General features: G+C 38.2%; 1 protein-coding gene across 1 annotated transcript in view; it reads left to right on the plus strand.

Annotated features, from left to right (window-relative positions):
* The window catches only part of ADAP1 (ArfGAP with dual PH domains 1), a 1,315,539-nt gene that overhangs the window by 383,194 nt on the left and 907,658 nt on the right, over positions 1–24,687 (plus strand). Inside the window, exon 3 of the mRNA XM_053695288.1 lies at positions 22,378–22,469. Within this exon, the coding sequence (XP_053551263.1) occupies positions 22,378–22,469 (92 nt within the window). The remainder of the gene's footprint in view (positions 1–22,377; positions 22,470–24,687) is intronic.

Below are 24,687 nucleotides of genomic sequence, written 5' to 3' on the forward strand. Positions count from 1 at the left end.
AATAGACTGAATATTAAATAGACCCTCTGGCATAGATGCAAAGGATTGTTCTATTAATTGTTCTTCAGTTAAGTATCCTTCAGGTATTAGCCCAATTACATTATTCTGGAATCCAAAAGTGTAATAACTTGATTCCAGTGCATATCCTATGGTAGTTCCCTTGGATAATGTTATATCCTGTGGGGTCATGTTATGCACAACACTATGTATTGGAACAGTTCCAATATTCACCATAGGAGTGTAGGTCACTGTGACACCCAGATTTTGTATTCTATGGGAGAGGCAAATCAGTGTTTCAGAAGTTTTTAATTTCTGACCTCTCTTTACCTGTAAGGGTAAAAGAAATTTATCAGCCCCAGCAGGAATTATAACATCGCTAGATACCTGCATATTCACAGCATATGGCAATTGCTGGTTTGATTTCAGGGCTGCATTTTCATCTTGAAATACTTCAGGGTCCCCCTTTAACCTGCTCCAGAGGCAAGAATTAATCAAATCTATTTGTATGGCATATCTATGTAAGATATCATTGCCAATGTATATTTGATTATGGGGAGTATTTAAAACTAAAAACAGGTGTTTCACTGACTTATTACCAATAGAGATAGATAATAAGCACTTAGCTGTGATGTTATAGCTTTCAGACCTGTTATCCAGATTGTGGACACAGTGGTCTTGGGGAGAAAGATATTTAATCACTTTAGGTTCAGCTATCTGCGCTAATAAACCTTCGCTTATATAGCTAGCTTCCTGTTTTAAGTTTATTTTAGCATACTTGGTTTTACCAAGGTCATGTACTTGTATAGGGATAAATAGATCCTCTTTAACTCTCTCAATCCCTGTGAGGTATTGGGCGTGGCCTCCCCCCTTATGGATTTTATGATCCCCCTTGTGGAGTGATATGGTTAATACATCGCCATCTAGGGAAATATTCGCTATCTTTCCAGGCGAAATTTTAAAAGTATTACCATCAGAGCCACTAAAAGGGGTCTGATCATCTATTTGTAGAATAGTGATTTCAGGTACAGAGTTATTCCTAAAATGAATCTCCACAGCATCTGGTTTCTCTTCCACCACGTGACAGCTATGTCGGGTGCGAGATATACCAGATTTTTCATAATTGATAGGCCTTTTAACTTGTGACCAAATTAATTATTGGTATTGATCTCCTGAAGCGATTAAGCACCATAATTGATTGCATAAATAATGTAAACAATCAGTTGGCAGATCCACTATAATGACAGGGTGTCTTATGACCCTGTTCCCCAATTTAAATTTTAACCATGCAGTACCGTAAACTTTTAGGGAGTCACCCCCAACACCTATTAGGGAACCATCAAATTCGTTTATTTTAGGTTTGTGGGGTGTTAGCTCATTTAGCTGTGTGTAGTACCTGTGGGATAAGATAGTTGCCTGAGATCCGGTGTCAATTAATCCCATGATAGGGTTGGATACTGAATCTTGCAGCTCAACTAATACATAATACCTTCCTGCATTTTCTACCATTTCACACATAAAGTTGGCGTTATCATACATCTGTGGGCTTCGCCACGTGTTACCTGAGTTCGCCATGTTTTCCGATGCAGAAGAAGCTTCATACCTACCGGTCTCCTCTATGACAGGGTCGGCTGGATTCTTGTGTACTGCATCTGTGGAAATAAGGTTAAAGGCGTGCTGCAAAGGAAGAGATTTGTTAACTTTTCCCGGATGATGTTGCTTGTCACCACAGCTAAATTGTCCGTTTCCGGTCTGTGGGGAGAGAACATGATTAGTATCATTGATATTTATTATGGCATTTTGTATATCTCTCCACTCCCCTTCAGGTGATAATGCAGTATTTATGGTTGTCCCTGTGGTCCACTGCTGACCACTGGCTGTATTGTTCGGTTGCTGAGCCGTAGAAGGTTGACTCATATTAGCGAATTGTTCGCTCAACCGATTTAACTGGGTAAACAGCATATCTACCTGATTGTACAAGTTACCTCTACCCCTGGGCCTATCTCTTGGTGCCCCATGATAATGATTCCTGGACCATTGGGTTCCCTCAGAATCAGGGCCGCTATTTCTATTTTGGCGTGGTTGCACCTGGGGTTCAGCTTGTTCAGTATTAGTACTTTGGGGAGTATGATATACCTGGGGTGTCTGGTTACCCTGAGAATATCTTTGCCGTCTATTGTATCTACCCTTGCGCGGATACCAATTATTTGGTGAGTATTCTCTTTGTGAGTAATTATTCACCTGATTATGTCCCCCACTTTGGTTATAGTCTCCCTGCGCCTCAACCCGTGTAGGGGAGGTGGCAGAGTTAAACCTCTGTGGAGATGGCCTGTTTTGACTGGCCACTTCCGTGTAGGTTTTCTGTTTAGACTCCAATTTTAGGGGTTTAGGTGACACCCTAGTTTCTGCTACAAATTTTTTTTTACTCCTTTTTCACCCCCTGTTCACTAGATTGCTGAATAGAGTATAATTTTGTACTCTCTTTGATCAGCCATTCCAATAAGCAGTCCTCATCAAAATCTCTAGCTAAGTTAATTTTGATGGGTATAGGCAGTGCTTCAAAAAATAAATTTACAAATTCTGAGCCATCAAATCTGGGATTATCTTCAGCCATACTGTACGCATTTTTCAATTCAGAAAGGAATTCGATTGGACTCTGATTCGCACTACATTTTAAACCATATACCGCTATTCTCGCGGCAGTTTTAGTGCGATATTGCCCGAATTCTTTTCTGCATTGTCATTTATCCCACTCCAGGAATGAATATTCATATCCTTTAGTGAAGCAAAGAATTTGTGATGTTTACTGTCAAATACCCAAGGCAGAAATTAAATTTTTAATTTCTCACTTGTAACATTCATTATAGCTAATGCATTTTCAAAAGCCTCTAAATGATCAATTACAGATTTTGTTCCCTTATTGGAGAATATAGGTACTGCATGTTGTACGAAGGTGATTATTTTATGGGAATCATATACTTTATCAGACTTACTTTGGGACTCTCTGTTACAGTTTCCCTCCCCCGCACCAGCTGCGTTACAGCAGTCCTCTGGATTTACATCATGAGGTGATTGTCTATTTGGGAAATTATTTCTGACCCATTAGGGGTCATTTGTCTATACTGTTCCATTTATTTTTGTACCTCGTCCCTGACGCGTTCGCTAAAGGAGTTAGCATTATCTGCATTATTCTCACTGTTAATATAAGGGTTTTCATTATGGCGATATGACCTTTTTAAATCGCTTAATGCGCAAGCTGTTTATTTAAATCTTGTATCTGTGCGAGTAAGTCTATGTTATGCTTATCTAAGGCGCTTAGGTTTTGTGCAAATTCATCCATTTTATTTTTGGCTATTTTTAAATCCTCTTCGCGTCTGCGTGAGGAACGAATACTACCTTCTAGCTCCTGTATTTGCAATCGTTTGTCTATGACACAAAATGACATTTCGTCAATAATGCATAATTAAAGGGGCCAAGATTTTAGTATTAGTTTGTCTCGCTTTTTGGGAGTCTTGCATTGATTAATCATTAATAATTCTTGGAAGAATTAATTCTCTTCATTCCACATATTATTATTAACGGTAATATTTTTAGCCCTAGTTTCAAGCATATCCATAAAATCATTTAATTCACCCGCAATATTAAACTTCCCTTTAATGTAACTTAAGATATCTTTCTTAAGGACCTGACCTTTAGTAATGGGTATGGTGATGGGACCATTTTCATCGCTATGTATAGAATTAAATGAGTCACTTCTGGCTACAGACATTATTATATTGGTTTAGTATTTAGTTAAATTAAAACGCTAATACAATTTTGCCAATAAAAAGAGAGAAAAAAAAATTATATTTTGATCTGAATGTTTGATCTGAATGTTTCTATATTTTCAGAACTTGTTATATTTGACTCATTATCATCTAAAAGGGATTTTAAAGCATGTATTGCTTTAAAGCATGTATTGCCCCCCCTCCCTCTCTGACTTCGCTGGGGATATCTTCTCTCTTCTATTTCAAATTTGACTTCATTAAAGATTTACATCTGTTTGCGAGAAAATTAGTTTTACATCATATAATGTATCAAACTTCTGAAAATAAGAAAGATGAAGAAGCAATACATGCTTTAAAATCCCTTTTAGATGATAATGAGTCAAATATAACAAGTTCTGAAAATATAGAAACATTCAGATCAAACCTCAAGACCAAATCCACTTATATGCCTTCCATAGCACAGGTACCTGCTGTTTCCCTGTTTGGTCTGACAATTTAACCCCTAGTCAAAGAGTGGCGTTAAAAGAACTAATACAAGCTAAAGGGATAGTGTTCAAGCCGGCGGATAAAGGCGGCAATCTAGTCTTGCTAGATGAATCTTTTTACCTTAATGAAGCCAAAAGACAATTGTTGGATAAAACCCAGTATGAAAGACTTCCAAGAAATCCTTTGCCAAATATGAAATTAAAGTTATATCATATTTTACCAGGAGCCAAAATGGAAGGTCTAATCTCCCCTGAAGAATTCAAGTTTTTGAATCCGGTGTGTCCAGTGATGCCAACCTTTCTATATCATCCCGAAAATCCATAAAAATAAGTCTCACCCACCCGGGAGACCAATTGTGTCGGGGATAGGTGGCATCAGTGAACACATCGGACAGTATGTGGATTTCTTCTTAAGACCATTTCTCCTCTCACTCCCTTCCTATGTCAAGGATACCCCAGATCTGCTTCGCAAAATAGATGACATATCTGTCTCTGCAGAAACTATCCTTGTATCACTAGACGTTGAGAGTCTTTACTCGTCCATACCCCACGAGGTTGGGATTGGTGCAAGTGAACATTTCCTGAGATCCAGAGGTTAGAAAGCAATAATCATACCAATTTTGTTGTTAATCTTTTAAGATTCATTCCTGAGAATAACGTTTTTGAATTTGATGGCTCGATTTACAGACAGTTCAGGGGGACAGCAATGGGAGCTGTATGTGCACCCACGTATGCTTGTCTACACTTGGGACGCATGGGAGCTGGACATCTTTGAGCGGTTTGGTGAAGTGTTCAGCTCCCATGTGTCCCTTTGGATTAGGTATGTGGACGACATCCTAATGTTTTGGGATGGCCCCCTGGCCTGTCTGTATGAGTTCATCAACTCACTAAACAAGAATGATCGTAATATTCTGTTGACATATGCATGCAGTTAGAAGGAATTACCATTCCTAGATATCTGTATTAAAAAAAGAGGGTAATAAGATATCCACTGAAAACCATCGAAAAGATACGGCAACAAATAGCTTACTGGAAGCATCCAGTAGCCACCCAGAACCGTTAAAAAGAGGCATTCCTTTTGGTCAACTGCTTAGACTTAAGAGAAACTGCTCCTCAAAGATTAAATTTGAACATCACGCTCAAATTATGTGTGAAAAATGTATTAAAAGAGGTTACTCTAACAAATTAATTAAACACACCCTTAACAAAGTTGGGAAACTAAACCGCAATGATCTATTATATTCCAAAAAAACTCAGGTTACAACAGATAGCAACATAAGATTTATTACTACATTCAATTGTCAATGGCAACATTTAAGAGACATTTTGTCTCGCAACTGGCACTTGCTGTCCCTTGATGAAAAAATAGCTGGAAAAGTGGGTAAAAGACCCCTATTGACCGCAAAGAAATCTCCTAACTTAAAAGATAAGTTAGTCAAAAGTAGATTTGTGAGGTCAGACCCAGCAACTAATTGGTTAAACAAATACCAACAAGTTAAGGGTAGTTTTCCCTGTGGCCACTGCGTGTATTGCCCATACATGCTGAAATGCAAATCGTTTTCAGCAAATACTGAGAAAAAATTTGAGATAAGATGTTTTTCAAACTGCAACACTGTTGGAGTAGTGTATCTCTTACAATGCTCCTGTCCCCTGTTCTATGTTGGGAAAACAAAACGTATGTTCAAGGACAGGGTACAGGAGCATAGAGATGATATACTCTATGAAAGAGATACGAGCGTTGCTAGGCATTTTAGAGACGCACATAACAGCAGTACTATCTCTTTAAAATCTGTTGGAATAGATCAGGGACTGACAGGTGGCCGAGGAGGAGACAATAATAAATGTCTTCTAAATAAAGAAGCAAGATGGACATATGTACTTAAAACAGTGTCCCCTCTTGGCTTAAATGAAAGAATCGAATTTAGATCCTTTCTAGGCTAACTACTAGATAAAGAAATATATATTACCAATCTAGGTAGTAAAAAATAGCCTTGATAAGTTCTCATAATCTTTCCATAAGAAATAGTATCTTGGTTCTAAACCATTCCACTGTTGTAGAATAAGCAAAATATGGACATGTAACTAATGTCTATGAGAAGTTAAGCTGTTCGAAAGATATTGATAGTTAGACAAATATCTGAATATCTGATACTACTCCTCAATATATGAAAAAATTGAGGAATTTGGCATAAAGTAATTATATGCCTAAACATAAAGATATACTTTAACATCCAGTATTGACAACTTTCAACACCTAGAAATTTGTTATGTAATGTATGTTGGGTGTTGATTAGCAAAGTTCATTGAAGGCTCAGCATATTAGGCCCTTTGATATTGCGATATATTTTTTGTATGTATACACTTCTATCTTCTAGCCTTTCAAAAGTATTTTTTGTATTAGCTAATAAGACAATGGGAACTGAACTAACAGTGACGTAAAGTGGTTAAACAAATCAGGCCAGTTCTATTGGATAGCGTGCACACACCTTAACCACTCCCGCAACAAATAAAAGATAGAATGTATCACTTTGACTGACAGTCCTGACGAGGCCCTGACCGCAAAAGTATTGTGGGGCGAAACGCGCGTTGACGGAGTCATTTGAAATCAAGCAGCTGAGATAATCACCTGGTACAGTGTTACAACACGAGTTCGGAAGGAATTCTGGCAGAGGCGAGAAAAGTTTGTCTACCCTGGAGTGAGTCTTTAAGTTCCACCTGTTAAATCATGGAGTCAAGGAACCAGACAAGAAATATTGGGTGAGACTGGATGCCAGATGTGGTGTCCCGGCCCGCTTATCTGTATGCCTCAAGTTTGAGCCTAAGATACCCGGACTCTTCTGCTCGATACCATCTTTACCTATATGAGGTTGTATATGTTACTTTTCACCTTATTGCCGTCCCTGGATAAAAAGCCTGTCATTTTAGAATTTACTCATGCTTTAAGCAAGCTGACATTGGAGGACGCTCTTACCTCGATCTTGTCAGCTGTTAAACAAATTACGGTACCGTAATATCAATGAGCTCACTAGTTGCAATTTATTGAAAGAAGATATTTACATCAAACAAGATAACATTAATGGAACGTTGTTGCTTTGGGACATTTTAGTTTCATTTATACATTACTGATGTTTCTTATTGTTGCTTCTATGTTCTATCTAAATTGACATTGTTTTTGTACCCTGTACACATGAGTTTAGTCTAATTATCAGTGCTATAACTGGTGTAGATTTGTCTAGGCCTTCCACTGCAGTGGCATATTTAGGTGTGGTATTCATTTGCATTACCTCTATAGTTTGGTTGTTCATTTTTGTTTTCAGCAATAAATATATTGTATATCCATTGGGCCGATTGTGTTTGAGCCTCTCTGTTTGATACAATGTTTCAGCCTTTTTTCTACATATTAGATCTAAGTTAAGTACATTCTGAGTGCTGTATTCCCCTACTTTAAACGTAGCATCTCGTATAGCTCTGCTATGTGTGTATATATTTTCCTTTCATAAATATATTTGAATTTCTATAAATTTTGGGGTCTGCACCAGGCCCTGGATTAGACGGTGCGGTCCAGGTTATTTCATAATATTTTCAGACATTGTACCTTGAAGCTTTAATAAAGGTGTCTGATATAATCCCTTTTTCTCCCTATTATAAAATCACAAATAAAATAATATATATATATATATATATATATATATATATATATATATATATATATATATATATATATATATATATATATATATATATATACTGTGTGTATATGTGTAAAGATTCTCAAACCCCAAGAGCCCTATAAAGCCCCACCCACCTCACACATACCTCAGTCTGTTACTCCTATTCCATAACCTCTAATATGTTTCAGCACTGGTTTGGCTGTCTGCTGCTTATTTTCTGGGGAACGAATGTCTATTGGTAAGTATCTTTTATTAACATTTAGACACACTAATAGCTACGTTATGGGCACTTTTTTTAGTTTATTTATATATATATATATATATATATATATATATATATATATATATATATTTTATGCCCCTGGGACAGAATCCTTTACATTATTTCCCTTGCTAATTTGCAGGTGCCATCTTGTTTGGTGCGCTTAGTTTGAACTTCACGTGTCAGCTTTTGGGTTTCCACTTGTCGGGGTAGCGCATCTGGTTAATGATTGTTGGGTTAGCACACGTCCCTTTAGTTTTATTTTCACGCTTCAGCTGGGTTACACACGGTTATCACAAGTTTGTCGTTGGCTACGGACACGCCAGGTTTTGGTGTGCTAAATCCTTTATAACCGTTAGTTTATTTTGCTCCCCTTTTTCTTCATTCTGATGAGTGGTATTTGACCATTGGATGTGATGTTAACGTCTCCTGCTTTGTTTTACAGTTTAGCTTAGCATGCATTGTACCTGTTAGTTTATTTTAAAGGCTAATTAGGAGGGGGTAAGTGATTTCCATTCCTCAAGAGCTTTTTAAGGGGGTTATAGTGTTTATTGCCTTACTTTGCCACATGCTATAATGAATCTGTCTGATTCTGTCTCTATATCTACCCTAGAGACTGAGTTCCCTAAACACCTTTTTACCATTTTTAGGTGTGCTTATTGTAAAAAGCTAAGGAACCCTCTCTTGCTTATTTACGTGACTCATGTTTACAATAATTAATGCAATCAGACCAAATTTTCTTTTAGGTATTAATACAGGAGAATGTTATTGGTTCACCTAGTGTGAGAAAAGTTATCAAGTATATATTGAGACAGTATAGAGGAGCGCTAAAAGCGGGTCTAAATAAATATTTTTCTCTTGTAAAGGTGTATCCAGTCCACGGGTTCATCCATTACTTGTGGGATATTCTCCTTCCCAACAGGAAGCTGCAAGAGGACACCCACAGCAGAGCTGTCTATATAGCTCCTCCCCTAACTGCCACCCCCAGTCATTCTCTTGCAGCTCTCGACAAGAAAGGAAGTATCAAGAGAGATGTGTTGACTTAGTGTAGTTTTTACCTTCAATCAAAAGTTTGTTATTTTTTAAACGGTACCGGCGTTGTACTGTTTTTACTCTCAGGCAGAAATTGGAAGAAGAATTCTGCCTGGAGGTTTTGATGATCTTAGCGGTTTGTAACTAAGGTCCATTGCTGTTCTCACACATAACTGAAGAGTATGGAAAGAGAACTTCAGTTGGGGGGACGGTCTGCAGATTGCCTGCTTTGAGGTATGTTCAGTATATTTTTTTCTAGAGAGATGATAAGGTCTAGAAAATGCTGACAGTGCCTGGTATATTTAAGGTAAGCCTGATACAGTGATTTAACAACAACTGGGATCATGCTTGCAAATAAGGGTAATATTCATGTTAATACTTATATTACTTAGTGTAAAAACGTTTGCATGATTTATAAAAATAAAAACGTTTTTTCTCTGAGGGTGATAAATCTTTATTTGGGGCCTAGTTTTCCACATGGCTTGTTAGATTACTCCTAGGAGTACTTTTTTAAGGCCCTCTGACTTTGAGTGCATGGTAGGGAGGGGCCTATTTTCAAGCTCTAAATGTGCAGTTGATTTTCAGTCTGAGACATCCAGCTTCCCTGAAGGAGTCCTCTGGCTTATAGGACCTCTATAGAGGGTTTTGTTCCTGCAAAAATCGTTTTTAAGGGCAGGTAGGAGCCACAGCACAGCTGTGGCAGTGTGTTTGACTGTTTGTTAGCAGTTTTTAATGTTTTTCTAATTCGTTTTTGGGCCTGAGGGGTTAATCATCCATTTGCAAGTGGGTGCAATGCTGCTTTAGTCCCTTATACACACTGTAAAAATTTTGTAGATTCACACAGAGGGCCAAGCCGCTGCAGATGCAGTAGTTCCGGCAGGATCCGTGAGCTGGGGCGCATTGATCCAGGTAGAGGGCAGGTCACAAGGGGTGCTTGCTGAATATGAACGGCCGGTGTAGCCGAAAAATGGATACAAAAATACAAGGAGCACAGCAGCACTATCGCAAAGGAATCACAGGGCAAAACAAAGTAAAACAAAGTTTACCTTTATTGAAACGTGCTAAAAAAGTACACAACACCAAACTCCCTGACTAGTTTCGTGCTCAGTTGAGCACTTAATCATAGGGTAAGTTTGCTAGGTGTCAGCACACCCTATTTAAAGGGGCAGATACACCTGTAAGTGATTAGATAAAATAACAATCAAACATACTATTAAAAAATATATACATATGAATATGTATAAATCTAGCTATCACACAGAAAAACAAAATCTGTTCAAAATTGCATACACAATGTTAGTGAAGAAAATAATGAGATAATGATATGATAATGTGTTAACCTCTGATTATGTTACTGAACCTGTACACATAAACAAACAAGCATATTTCCTCATAATATGTTTAGTACTCTGCCATACACAATTAAAGATGCGTAACAAATGGATCTACATATGTATATGTGTAAAAGTAGAAATATCATAAATATGACCACATAATGTGACACCATAAAATAGGAAAATAAGAAAACAAGAAAACACACAAAGATAAAAAATACAACTAGAAAAACAGAGCTATAATCCTAACCATAATATTGATAGAACAAATTGTCACACAATACCTCACAAAAAGATACAATTATGTACAAATATACAGAATCGCAAAGATTGCAGGATTATATATAATGAAAGGGCCTGTATTATAAATGTAAACAAAATTGTATTATATGGGTGACTGTCACATTTCCCAAATGTCAGTATATTAAAGATAGTATATTCTCTTTGATGTTGGACAAACTACCCTAAGAATAGCCTTTTCATAAGGGAACCAATGGTAGTACTTTAATAAACAAATAAATAAAATATCCATTGTAAATAACATAATATGTCGTTCATCTCAGTCAAAGAGAATATATATACAAAAATTTCCAAAAAATTATTTTCTATGATCAAAATTGATACCAACTATTACACAATATACTTTGTCACTACAAAACTTGTTTATGTTCCATAAGTGTCGTGATATACATTTTCTTAACCAGACAAAAGTGACCATAGTTTATACTCAACAAAAGAATTACTCAACAAAGTAACTCATGTCCCATTCACGATTCAAACCCAGGGGCGTGATGGTTCTAAGTTTATAAATCCAATATAATTCTTGTTTTGACAATAATTTGCACCTATCACCTCCCCTGGGTGGGAACATGATACGATCAATCACTTGGACTTTCATATTGAAAACATTGGTCATATGCACTAAGTTAAAGTGCCTTGCCACTGCAGATTCTTTCACATATTCCCTAGTGTCCCTTATATGCTCTCTTATCCGGGACCTTAGTTCTCTGGTCGTTTGGCCAGTATACTGTAGATTACAATGCTTGCACTCAAGTAGATATACAATAAATGTGGTTCTGCAGTTTGCATAGAACTTATGTAAAAATTCATCGCCAGTTTGTGTGCTCTTAAAACCATTACCTACGCATATGAAGTTACAAGTAACACAAGGGCCATGACCACACTTGTAAGTCCCTTTCCTTCTAATCCAATCACTTTTATCCTGACTTTCAGAACAAATGAGACTAGAAGACAATGTAGGGTTTTTTTTCGACACAAATTTACAATTTCCAATGTGTGATCTTAAAACCTCATCCTCATTAAGTAAGTGAAGATTTTTCTTTAAAATAGAGCAAACTTGATTAAATTGGCTCGAATATTCCATAGAAAAGACCACTGTTTCTTGTGTTACAGCATCACATCTAACCGATCCCTGGACCAACTCATGTTGTGATTTGGACCTCACCTCAATGTAACTCTGACTGAGTAATGATTCATTATATCCTCTCACCTTGAGTCGCTCAATTAATGCCATTGCTTGTTCATCAAATAGAACATCTGAATTAGTATTTCTGCGTAATCGCATTAGCTGACCTCTTGGAATTGAACGCACCAAGTGAGGAGGATGGCAGGATTTTGCATGCAGTATAGTATTACCTGCGGTTGACTTGCGATATGTATCACTTATAACTATTCCATGATCCTCATCTCCCTTCAAAGATAAGTCCAGGAAATTAGCTACAGTTCCATAGGTGTCACCTACAAAGATTTAATTCATTTTGACTTAAATAAGCAAGAAAGCCATTATAGTTAAAGGGCTCTTTGACTACAAATATCAGATCATCTATAAAACGCATGAAAAAGATGATCTGATCTTTAAATGGGTTTTCAGGACAGTACAAATACCTATCCTCCCAGAATCCTACATACAAATTTGCGAACGAGGGGGCAAATTTTGCCCCCATGGCCGTCCCGCAAATCTGCATGTAGAACTCCTTGTTGAACATAAAATAATTGTGTTTGAGCAAGAAATCAATTATCTCGCACAAAACCAACTTAGTCTCCTCTGAGAACCTGGTATGACCATCAAAAAAATACTTTATGGCTTGTACACCCATGTGATGAGGGATTCTTGAATACAAGGCAGTGGCGTCCACCACTACCCATTTGTATTCCTTCTCCCATTTGAACATTTTCAATAATTGTAAAAGATGTGTTGAATCCCTTAAATAGCTTTTAAGACTCCTCACCAGGGGTTGCAGAATTGAGTCAATCCATTCTGAAGTAGGCTCAAAGAGAGACCCAATCCCCGAGACAATGGAACGTCCCGGGGGTTGGGTCATACTCTTATGTGTCTTAGGTAGATAATGAAAAATTGGAATCCTCGGATTCTCAGGAACTAACATCTCAACCTGCTCCCTGGTAAGGAGTCCAATGGCCACAGTTTGTTCCAAAATTTTCATCAATTTTAATTTAAGCAGAGAAGTAGGATTTTAACTTATCTTCCTATATGTGTTCAAATCACACAACTGTCTGTTACTCTCCAAAACGTAGTCGCTCTTATCAAGAACGACAACGTTTCCACCTTTATCCGAATTACGGATAACGATTGTATCATTCTTCTCTAAAGGACCAGAGGACCAGCACTAAATATGTTTCAGAAAAGGGTTGAAAGAGAGATACTAGCATTAGAGGACAGTGTTAGACAGCGTAAGAAAACAAAGTTTAATTTAACATCAAAAGAAAGGGTTGCATTAACCTCTTTAGAGAAGAATGATACAATCGTTATCCGTAATTCGGATAAAGGTGGAAACGTTGTCGTTCTTGATAAGAGCGACTATGTTTTGGAGAGTAACAGACAGTTGTGTGATTTGAACACATATAGGAAGATAAGTTCAAATCCTACTTCTCTGTTTAAATTAAAATTGATGAAAATTTTGGAACAAACTGTGGCCATTGGACTCCTTACCAGGGAGCAGGTTGAGATGTTAGTTCCTGAGAATCCGAGGATTCCAATTTTTCATTATCTACCTAAGACACATAAGAGTATGACCCAACCCCCGGGACGTCCCATTGTCTCGGGGATTGGGTCTCTCTTTGAGCCTACTTCAGAATGGATTGACTCAATTCTGCAACCCCTGGTGAGGAGTCTAAAAAGCTATTTAAGGGATTCAACACATCTTTTACAATTATTGAAAATGTTCAAATGGGAGAAGGAATACAAATGGGTAGTGGTGGATGCCACAGCCTTGTATTCAAGTATCCCTCATCACATGGGTGTACAAGCCATAAAGTATTTTTTTGATGGTCATACTAGGTTCTCAGAGGAGACTAAGTTGGTTTTGTGCGAGATAATTGATTTCTTGCTCAAACACAATTATTTTATGTTCAACAAGGAGTTCTACATGCAGATTTGCGGGACGGCCATGGGGGCAAAATTTGCCCCCTTGTTCGCAAATTTGTATGTAGGATTCTGGGAGGATAGGTATTTGTACTGTCATGAAAACCCATTTAAAGATCAGATCATCTTTTTCATGCGTTTTATAGATGATCTGATATTTGTGGTCAAAGAGCCCTTTGACTATAATGGCTATCTTGCTTATTTAAGTCAAAATGAATTCAATCTTAGCTTTGTAGGTGACACCTATGGAACTGTAGCTAATTTCCTGGACTTAACTTTGAAGGGAGAAGAGGATCATGGAATAGTTATAAGTGATACATATCGCAAGTCAACCGCAGGTAATACTATACTGCATGCAAAATCCTGCCATCCTCTTCACTTGGTGCGTTCAATTCCAAGAGGTCAGCTAATGCGGTTACGCAGAAATACTAATTCAGATGTTCTATTTGATGAACAAGCAATGGCATTAATTGAGCGACTCAAGGTGAGAGGATATAATGAATCATTACTCAGTCAGAGTTACATTGAGGTGAGGTCCAAATCACAACATGAGTTGGTCCAGGGATCGGTTAGATGTGATGCTGTAACACAAGAAACAGTGGTCTTTTCTACGGAATATTCGAGCCAATTTAATCAAGTTTGCTCTATTTTAAAGAAAAATCTTCACTTACTTAATGAGGATGAGGTTTTAAGATCACACATTGGAAATTGTAAATTTGTGTCGAAAAAACCCCCTACATTGTCTTCTAGTCTCATTTGTTCTGAAAGTCAGGATAAAAGTGATTGGATTAGAAGGAAAGGGACTTACAAGTGTGGTCATGGCCCTTGTGTTACTTGTAACTTCATATGCGTAGGTAATGGTTTTAAGAGCACACAAACTGGCGATGAATTTTTACATAAGTTCTATGCAAACTGCAGAACCACATTTATTGTATATCTACTTGAGTGCAAGCATTGTAATCTACAGTATACTGGCCAAACGACCAGAGAACTAAGGTCCCGGATAAGAGAGCATATAAGGGACACTAGGGAATATGTGAAAGAATCTGCAGTGGCAAGGCACTTTAACTTAGTGCATATGACCAATGTTTTCAATATGAAAGTCCAAGTGATTGATCGTATCATGTTCCCACCCAAGGTAGGTGATAGGTGCAAATTATTGTCAAAACAAGAATTATATTGGATTTATAAACTTAGAACCATCACGCCCCTGGGTTTGAATCGTGAATGGGACATGAGTTACTTTGTTGAGTAATTCTTTTGTTGAGTATAAACTATGGTCACTTTTGTCTGGTTAAGAAAATGCATATCACGACACTTATGGAACATAAACAAGTTTTGTAGTGACAAAGTATATTGTGTAATAGTTGGTATCAATTTTGATCATAGAAAATAATTTTTTGGAAATTTTTGTATATATATTCTCTTTGATTGAGATGAACGACATATTATGTTATTAACAATGGATATTTTATTTATTTATTTATTAAAGTACTACCATTGGTTCCCTTATGAAAAGGCTATTCTTAGGGTAGTTTGTCCAACATCAAAGAGAATATACTATCTTTAATATACTGACATTTGGGAAATGTGACAGTCACCCATATAATACAATTTTGTTTACATTTATAATACAGGCCCTTTCATTATATATAATCCTGCAACCTTTGCGATTCTGTATATTTGTACATAATTGTATCTTTTTGTGAGGTATTGTGTGACAATTTGTTCTATCAATATTATGGTTAGGATTATAGCTCTGTATTTCTAGTTGTATTTTTTTATCTTTGTGTGTTTTCTTGTTTTCTTATTTTCCTATTTTATGGTGTCACATTATGTGGTCATATTTATGATATTTCTACTTTTACACATATACATATGTAGATCCATTTGTTACGCATCTTTAATTGTGTATGGCAGAGTACTAGACATATTATGAGGAAATATGCTTGTTTGTTTATGTGTACAGGTTCAGTAACATAATCAGAGGTTAACACATTATCATATCATTATCTCATTATTTTCTTCACTAACATTGTGTATGCAATTTTGAACAGATTTTGTTTTTCTGTGTGATAGCTAGATTTATACATATTCATATGTATATATTTTTTAATAGTATGTTTGATTGTTATTTTATCTAATCACTTACAGGTGTATCTGCCCCTTTAAATAGGGTGTGCTGACACCTAGCAAACTTACCCTATGGTTAAGTGCTCAACTGAGCACGAAACTAGTCAGGGAGTTTGGTGTTGTGTACTTTTTTAGCACGTTTCAATAAAGGTAAACTTTGTTTTACTTTGTTTTGCCCTGTGATTCCTTTGCGATAGTGCTGCTGTGCTCCTTGTATTTTTGTATCTATTTTTCGGCTACACCGGCCGTTCATATTCAGCAAGCACCCCTTGTGACCTGCCCTCTACCTGGATCAATGCGCCCCAGCTCACGGATCCTGCCGGAACTACTGCATCTGCAGCGGCTTGGCCCTCTGTGTGAATCTACAAAATTTTTACAGTGTGTATAAGGGACTAAAGCAGCATTGCACCCACTTGCAAATGGATGATTAACCCCTCAGGCCCAAAAACGAATTAGAAAAACATTAAAAACTGCTAACAAACAGTCAAACACACTGCCACAGCTGTGCTGTGGCTCCTACCTGCCCTTAAAAACGATTTTTGCAGGAACAAAACCCTCTATAGAGGTCCTATAAGCCAGAGGACTCCTTCAGGGAAGCTGGATGTCTCAGACTGAAAATCAACTGCACATTTAGAGCTTGAAAATAGGCCCCTCCCTACCATACACTCAAAGTCAGAGGGCCTTAAAAAAGTACTCCTAGGAGTAATCTAACAAGCCATGTGGAAAACTAGGCCCCAAATAAAGATTTATCACCCTCAGAGAAAAAACGTTTTTATTTTTATAAATCATGCAAACGTTTTTACACTAAGTAATATAAGTATTAACATGAATATTACCCTTATTTGCAAGCATGATCCCAGTTGTTGTTAAATCACTGTATCAGGCTTACCTTAAATATACCAGGCACTGTCAGCATTTTCTAGACCTTCAGTTATGTGTGAGAACAGCAATGGACCTTAGTTACAAACCGCTAAGATCATCAAAACCTCCAGGCAGAATTCTTCTTCCAATTTCTGCCTGAGAGTAAAAACAGTACAACGCCGGTACCGTTTAAAAAATAACAAACTTTTGATTGAAGGTAAAAACTACACTAAGTCAACACATCTCTCTTGATACTTCCTTTCTTGTCGAGAGCTGCAAGAGAATGACTGGGGGTGGCAGTTAGGGGAGGAGCTATATAGACAGCTCTGCTGTGGGTGTCCTCTTGCAGCTTCCTGTTGGGAAGGAGAATATCCCACAAGTAATGGATGAACCCGTGGACTGGATACACCACAAGAGAAATAAATTTATCAGGTAAGCATAAATTTTGTTTTTTTTTATATAATTTTTATTGAGGTTTACAAACATGCATGACATCTAGTTTGCACGGTACAAATATTCATCTGATAGAACAACAGAGAGGTCATATGAATTTACATACACAGTAGAATGTCAGATTAAAGTCCAGAGCAGCATATCTATATAGATCTATACATAAATTTCCAACTGGATGACCCTCGAACCTTCAAAGTTACACAATATTCATGCAGGCACACTAAGCCTCTATATACTGAAGGCATATCAGGACTAACACAATAAGAGCTGCAAAATGCAATGCCTTTTTTTCTTTTTTACTTTTTTACTTGGGGTACGCTTTACATTAACTTTTATATATTTTGTGGTTTTTTTTACTTTTTTACTTGGGGTACGCTTTACATTAACTTTTATATATTTTGGGGGTTCCTTGTTTATTATTAGTACTCTATGTATTGGGCCCAAGAGTGGCCATATTAACCTTCCCCCCAATCTCCTCCCCTCATCTGTCTCTGACACATGTGGTCTAAGAGTGACCACTATTTCTCACTTGGGGTGTCCCTTACTTCTATTTTGTTTTTAGAATTTGGGGGGCTCTTTACTGTATTTTTAAAATGAAAAAAATAGGTTTATTATGTAGTTTGCACCTTTAATTGTAAGTATCTTATTATTGAATTATTTCAATAATAAGATACTTAAAATTAAAGGTGCAAACTACATAATAATAAACCTTTTTTTCATTTTAAAAATACAGTAAAGAGCCCCCCCAAATTCTAAAAACAAAATAGAAGTAAGGGACACCCCAAGTGAGAAATAGTGGTCACTCTTAGACCACATGTGTCAGAGACAGATGAGGGGTGGAGATTGGGGGGAAGGTTAATATGGCCACTCTTGGGCCCAATACATAGAGTACTAATAATAAACAAGGAACCCCCAAAATATATAAAAGTTAATGTAAAGCGTACCCCAAGTAAAAAAGTGTGGCCACTCTTGGACCACAGGTGCTAACTAAAGATAAGGGGTAGATATTGGGGGATATAATAGCAGGGTGGTGTATTTAATCTCTTAGTGTACTCTCTAAATTACTATAGGCCTCCATAGGGCCTCAAATTATACACATTTCCAAAATGGCTCAGGCCTCTATGGGACTTGCATACACCTCATATGTAAACAATCAATATAATGGCGGCAGTTCTAGGATATTGAGCAACATAGGCTGCCTGCGTATCTACCACAGTAGTATAACAAATATAATAGATGAATGATAACCTTAAAACAGTTCAGGAGGAAGGTTTTCTTAACAAATTTAAAGCAAACAAAGTTAACAGGCAAATATAAGGAGAATGCCCCTATTAAATGCTCAAGATGATAAAAGCCGTGTCTTTTACCATGGTGCACTCCAAAATCACACCTCTAAAATGCAGCATAAAACAGGGGTTTTTGGCCATTCTCATATGAACCATCTAAAAAAAGATTAACCAAACTGTGCTAAAGGGGGCTTAAGTTCAGAGATAACATTGCAGAGATAGGTTTAGAGATAACATTACATAGATATGTTGAGTTTATGGTTAGTCTCACCTACAGATTTAATTGTTCCTCATGTAATGAATTATGTGTGAGATAACCAGCCCGTTTGACACTTGATTCCCTGCAGCTTTATGTGGCAAACATATAGTGCCTTATTAGAACAAATATTTTATCAACTACCTTATTACTTATAAAGATGTGCATAGCTTGCAATGGCTGATGGTCAAAGGACCTGCAGGGTATGTCTACAACGTAGTAGGTTAGCCCCCTCACTGCATCGGCCAGCGATGGTGCCGAACGTTGGTGGGAGCCATTGCAGGGAGGTGGGTGGGCAGGCCATCGCTGGAGGATTTCCGGTGGAGGGGGCGGGAGCATGTGCGGGGGCACCGGGAGCGCGTGCGGGGGTGCCGGGAGCACGCACGGGAGCGGAGGCGCGCCCACGCACGAGGGCAGGAGCGGGTGGGAGCGCTACACTATGGGACAAAGTGTAAAGGGAAGGAAGGAGAGAGAAGGGGGAAAAAGCTTATATAAGGGATCTGGGAGGGGGTGGGGTAGGTTATTGAGGGGGGGCAGCTACACTACAGGAAAATTGTGTTTTTTTTGTTTTAAAAAAAAAAAAAAGCTAATTATATGGCAAACTGATAACGGGAAATAGGTAGAAGGGGGAAGGGTTAGAGAGCTGTTTGGGGGGGATCAGGGAGGTTAGGGGCTAAGGTGGGATCCTACAAGGCAGAATTTAAATAAAATTAAAAAAGCCTTTTATTTTAGTACTGACAGTACTTAAGATGGTGGGGACAATTGTGGTGTGGGGGAGGAAAGCTGTTTGGGAGGGATCAGGGGGTGGAATGTGTCAGGTGGGAGACTGATCTCTACACTAAGGCTAAAATTAACCATACAAGCTTCCAACAAGCTACCTAATTAACCCCTTCACTGCAGGGCATAATACAAGTGTGGTGCGTAGCGGCATTTAGCAGCCTTCTATTTACCAAAAAGCAACGACATATGTCTGCTATTTCTGAACAAAGGGGATCCCAGAGAAGCATTTACAACCATTTGAGCCATAATTGCACAAGCTGTAAATAATTTCAGTGAGAAACCTAAAGTTTGTGAAAAAGTGAACGATTTTTTTTATTTAATTGCACTTGGCAGTGAAATGGTGGCATGAAATATACTAAAATGGGCCTAGATCAATACTTTGGGTTGTCTACTACACTAAAGCTAATATTAAACCTACATGCGCCCTAATTAGCCCCTTTACTGCTGGGCATAATACACGTGTGGTGCGCAGAGGCATTTAGCGGCTTTCTGATTACCAAAAAGCAATGCCAAAGCCATATATGTCTGCTATTTCTGAACAAAGGGGATCCCAGAAAAGCATTTACTACCATTTGTGCCATAATTGCACAAGCTGTTTGTAAATAATTTAGTGAGAAACCTAAAGTTTGTGAAAAAGTTAACCATTTTTTTTATTTGATCGCATTTGGCGGTGAAATGGTGGCATGAAATATACCAAAATGGGCCTAGATCAATACTTAGGGTTATCTACTAAAAAAAATATATATACATGTCAAGGAATATTCAGCCCATTTGGTTTATTTTAACCCCTTGAGTGCTAACGACGGCATCATGGTGATGAGAGTCCACAAGACCCCACCCTTATGTTTTTAGGGTTAATTATTTCTTTAGCACATCTTTTTTCCCTTCCCCTTTTATAGTTCGTATTCCTTTTTCTTATTTCACTTTGAGGTGGGAGGGATTTTATAGGGCTCTTGGAGTTTGTGAATCTTTGCCATCCTACTAACATAGAGAAGAGTAATCCCCAGGAGTAATGGATCGTGGACTCTCACCACCATATAATAAATTAATTTATCAGGTAAGCATAAATTATGTTTTCTTTTCCTTCCTTTCTTGCTTCGCTATATGTCAGACCGATTACCAATAAGATGGGAAGGGCTTCATAGAGCTCTTCAGGTTTTGCAATCTTTACCTCCTCCTAGTGGTCAAAAAGAGTAATTCCCAGGTTTAATGGCTTCGTTGCCTCTCACCACCATGAAAGAAAGTAATATATCAGGTAGGCATAAATTATGTTTTTTAACCACTGTAGTTCCAAAATCTGGTTTGGGAGTACTAAATTACTTTTGCTTAAGAGAATTACTTTTGAGTGTCAACTTTCACTTTAATATTAACTGAAAGTGAGTTACAGAAGGGAATAAAATAATAACTGTTTTGATGTTAATAACTGTTTTGATGTTTTTTTAATCATGGTTAATATAAAAAAAATTTTTTTTTTTTTTAAAAATTCAGTTTTTTATTGAGATATTTCTAAAGAAAACAACCATTATCAGTTAAAGGGACATTAAACACTAAATACATGCTAGATAGAATGATGCATTCAAATAAAAGATTAGTTCGTGACTAACATGTAGATGTATTTTTTAAAGTTTCATTAGTTGTTTAAAAAGTGACAAAATAAGTGTAAAGTTTTAGTGTCTATAAAACACTGGGAGCTGCCATGTTGTAACTTGTTACCTTCTCTACTGTGGCCAATTAGGGTCAGTTATAAATAGGTCACTAGATTGTGCAGCCAATGGTTGTGCTGGATTTAACAGTGTTCTGCACTTCCATTTCTAACAGGAACTGAAAAGCTCACAATTTCAGAATGGAATTACAGGCAAAGAGGACAAAATAAATAATGAAAGTATATTGCAGAGTTGTTTTATATATACAATTTATCATTTTATATTACCATCTCAAAGTGTTTAATGTCCCTTTAACTATATTTGGTACATGATACCTCATTTTCTAGAATTAAAGAGTAAACCCTTTTTTCCCCCTGAAAAACATATTCACCTCGTAGAGTGATATCTTATACATAATTATGATAACTGTAGAATCAAGCTTATTTTAACAAGAAGCAAATTAATATAAATTATTTTTATACAGCTTGTTACTCTTCCTCGCCATATTTCCCCAAATTCCCTCTTTTGGAGGGATAGTTCTGTTATAGAAACAGTTTCTCTCCTACACCTTTTTTTCTGTATAAACTGCCATGCCCGTGGAATCCACTTCATGCCTACTTCTACTCATGTCACACTCAACCTCTGCACTCCCTGACTCCACCCCCTCATGCTCTGCCTATCAGTCTCCCTGACACACCCTACCCTCCTGCCTTATGTTTAGAGTCTGAGAAATATTGGGAGGATTGTTATATAAAAAAGAAGAAGAAATGTGACAAGCTATGAAAAATATATCTGACAGGACCCCATACAATTGGTTATTAAAGATATAATCTTCTTTATTGAGAATCTGAACTTATAAATGAAATGCATAATTTTATGTGGCTCTTACCAGTTATGTGGTTGCAATGCTGTTATTTTGACCAGTTTAAATAATATTTAGAATACCATTACGTTTCCAGATTATTTGCACATGCATTGCACATACATTTATAGTGCCATCTGCCTTTTTTTTTGCAGTACATGGCATGCCTGGGAAATGAACTTGCACAAGGAAAATTTGAGTCTAAAGTTCCAGCCTTTTATTACAAGCCAACCTCTTCGGACTGCCAGTAAGTAAACCACCACAACTGCTATGTACTTTATGGCTCTGTAGGACCGGGTATAAATCACACACACCTTTTTATGGTCTATGGTCTAACAAAAACATTATTTGGCAGATCCAGGACACAACAGGTAAAAACAATAGTTTAACTTACACTGTTATCAGTTCAATGATACTGGGGAGCACAGCAGCCAAAGCAGATACAGGAAGGATGTGAGAGAAAGCAGGTGTGTTGTGTGGTAGAAAACCTGCTGTAAGAGATGTCATTTCACAGATCATCCCTGCTTCACTCCAAGCCAGACTGTTGTTTTTCCTACTGTGCTTTGCAGTGCTGCTTTAGCATTGCTTCTGTCAGTTAGCAGCTTGTTAGCCACACTTGCCTATAACAGCATTTTGACATTTAAAGTGGCATAAAAATGTATGAAAAATATGCTCTAATGTATTTGTGTATTTCTCTTTTATAAGGGTTATAAGAGTACATAAGCCATTACTCCTGGGAATTCAACTCCTGTACACTAGAAGGTGGTAAAGACTCCCAAAATATATGAATATGATTAGCAAAATATTCAGCTGATATTGTTGTCATTATTGACATTATAGGAAAGCTGTATTTTATTAAGAATATTATTAATTTTGATATGTGCAAGATATCATTGTAGTCAGGGGCGGACTGAGACCAAACAGGGCCGTTGGGCGAAAATTAGAGAAGGGCCCCACCCCCACCAGGGCCCTTGACCTCCAGAGCCAGTCCCCGCATTTAAGGAAGCCCACAGTCACAGACCCTCCTCCAGGGTTCACTCCAGAGCTTCTAACAGATCCACAACTCCAGTGCTTCCACTGCTTAGTGACTACTAGCACAGCGTTTTTAACTGCTTAGTGACTGCTAGCACAGCGTTTTTAACTGCTTAGTGACTGCTAGCACAGCGTTCTTAACTGCTTAGTGACTGCTAGCACAGCGTTTTTAACTGCTTAGTGACTGCTAGCACAGCGTTTTTAACTGCTTAGTGACTGCTAGCACAGCGTTCTTAACTGCTTAGTGACTGCTAGCACAGCGTTTTTAACTGCTTAGTGACTGCTAGCACAGCATTTTTAACTGCTTAGTGACTGCTAGCACAGCGTTTTTAACTGCTAGCACAGCGTTTTTAACTTCTTAGTGACTGCTAGCACAGGCTGTCAGCACTGTGCTAGATCCTGGTCATCTGCTGCTTACCCCACCTCACAACCACTAGCACAGCTGTCAGTGCATTGCTCACTCCTGATCATCTGCTGCTTTACCCCACCTCACAACCACTAGCACAGCTGTCAGTGCATTGCTCACTCCTGATCATCTGCTGCTTTACCCCACCTCACAACCACTAGCACAGCTGTCAGCACTGTGCTAGCTCCTGATAATCTGCTGCTTTACCCCACCTCACAACCACTAGCACAGCTGTCAGCACTGTGCTAGCTCCTGATCATCTGCTGCTTACCCCACCTCACAACCACTAGCACAGCTGTCAGTGCATTGCTCACTCCTGATCATCTGCTGCTTTACCCCACCTCACAACCACTAGCACAGCTGTCAGCACTGTGCTAGCTCCTGATCATCTGCTGCTTACCCCACCTCACAACCACTAGCACAGCTGTCAATCTATGCTAGCTCCTGATCATCTGCTGCTTACCCCACCTCACAACCACTAGCACAGCTGTCAGTGCATTGCTCACTCCTGATCATCTGCTGCTTTACCCCACCTCACAACCACTAGCACAGCTGTCAGCACTGTGCTAGCTCCTGATCATCTGCTGCTTACCCCACCTCACAATCACTAGCACAGCTGTCAGCACTGTGCTAGCTCCTGATCATCTGCTGCTTTACCCCACCTCACAATCACTAGCACAGCTGTCAGCACTGTGCTAGCTCCTGATCATCTGCTGCTTTACCCCACCTCACAACCACTAGCACAGCTGTCAGCACTGTGCTAGCTCCTGATCATCTGCTGCTTACCCCACCTCACAACCACTAGCACAGCTGTCAGCACTGTGCTAGCTCCTGATCATCTGCTGCTTACCCCAACTCACAACCACTAGCACAGCTGTCAGTGCATTCCTCGCTCCTGATCATCTGCTGCTTTACCCCACCTCACAACCACTAGCACAGCTGTCAGCACTGTGCTAGATCCTGGTCATCTGCTGCTTACCCCACCTCACAACCACTAGCACAGCTGTCAGTGCATTGCTCACTCCTG

Source organism: Bombina bombina, chromosome 11 (genome assembly GCF_027579735.1).
Source record: "Bombina bombina isolate aBomBom1 chromosome 11, aBomBom1.pri, whole genome shotgun sequence".
Taxonomy (NCBI): domain Eukaryota; kingdom Metazoa; phylum Chordata; class Amphibia; order Anura; family Bombinatoridae; genus Bombina; species Bombina bombina.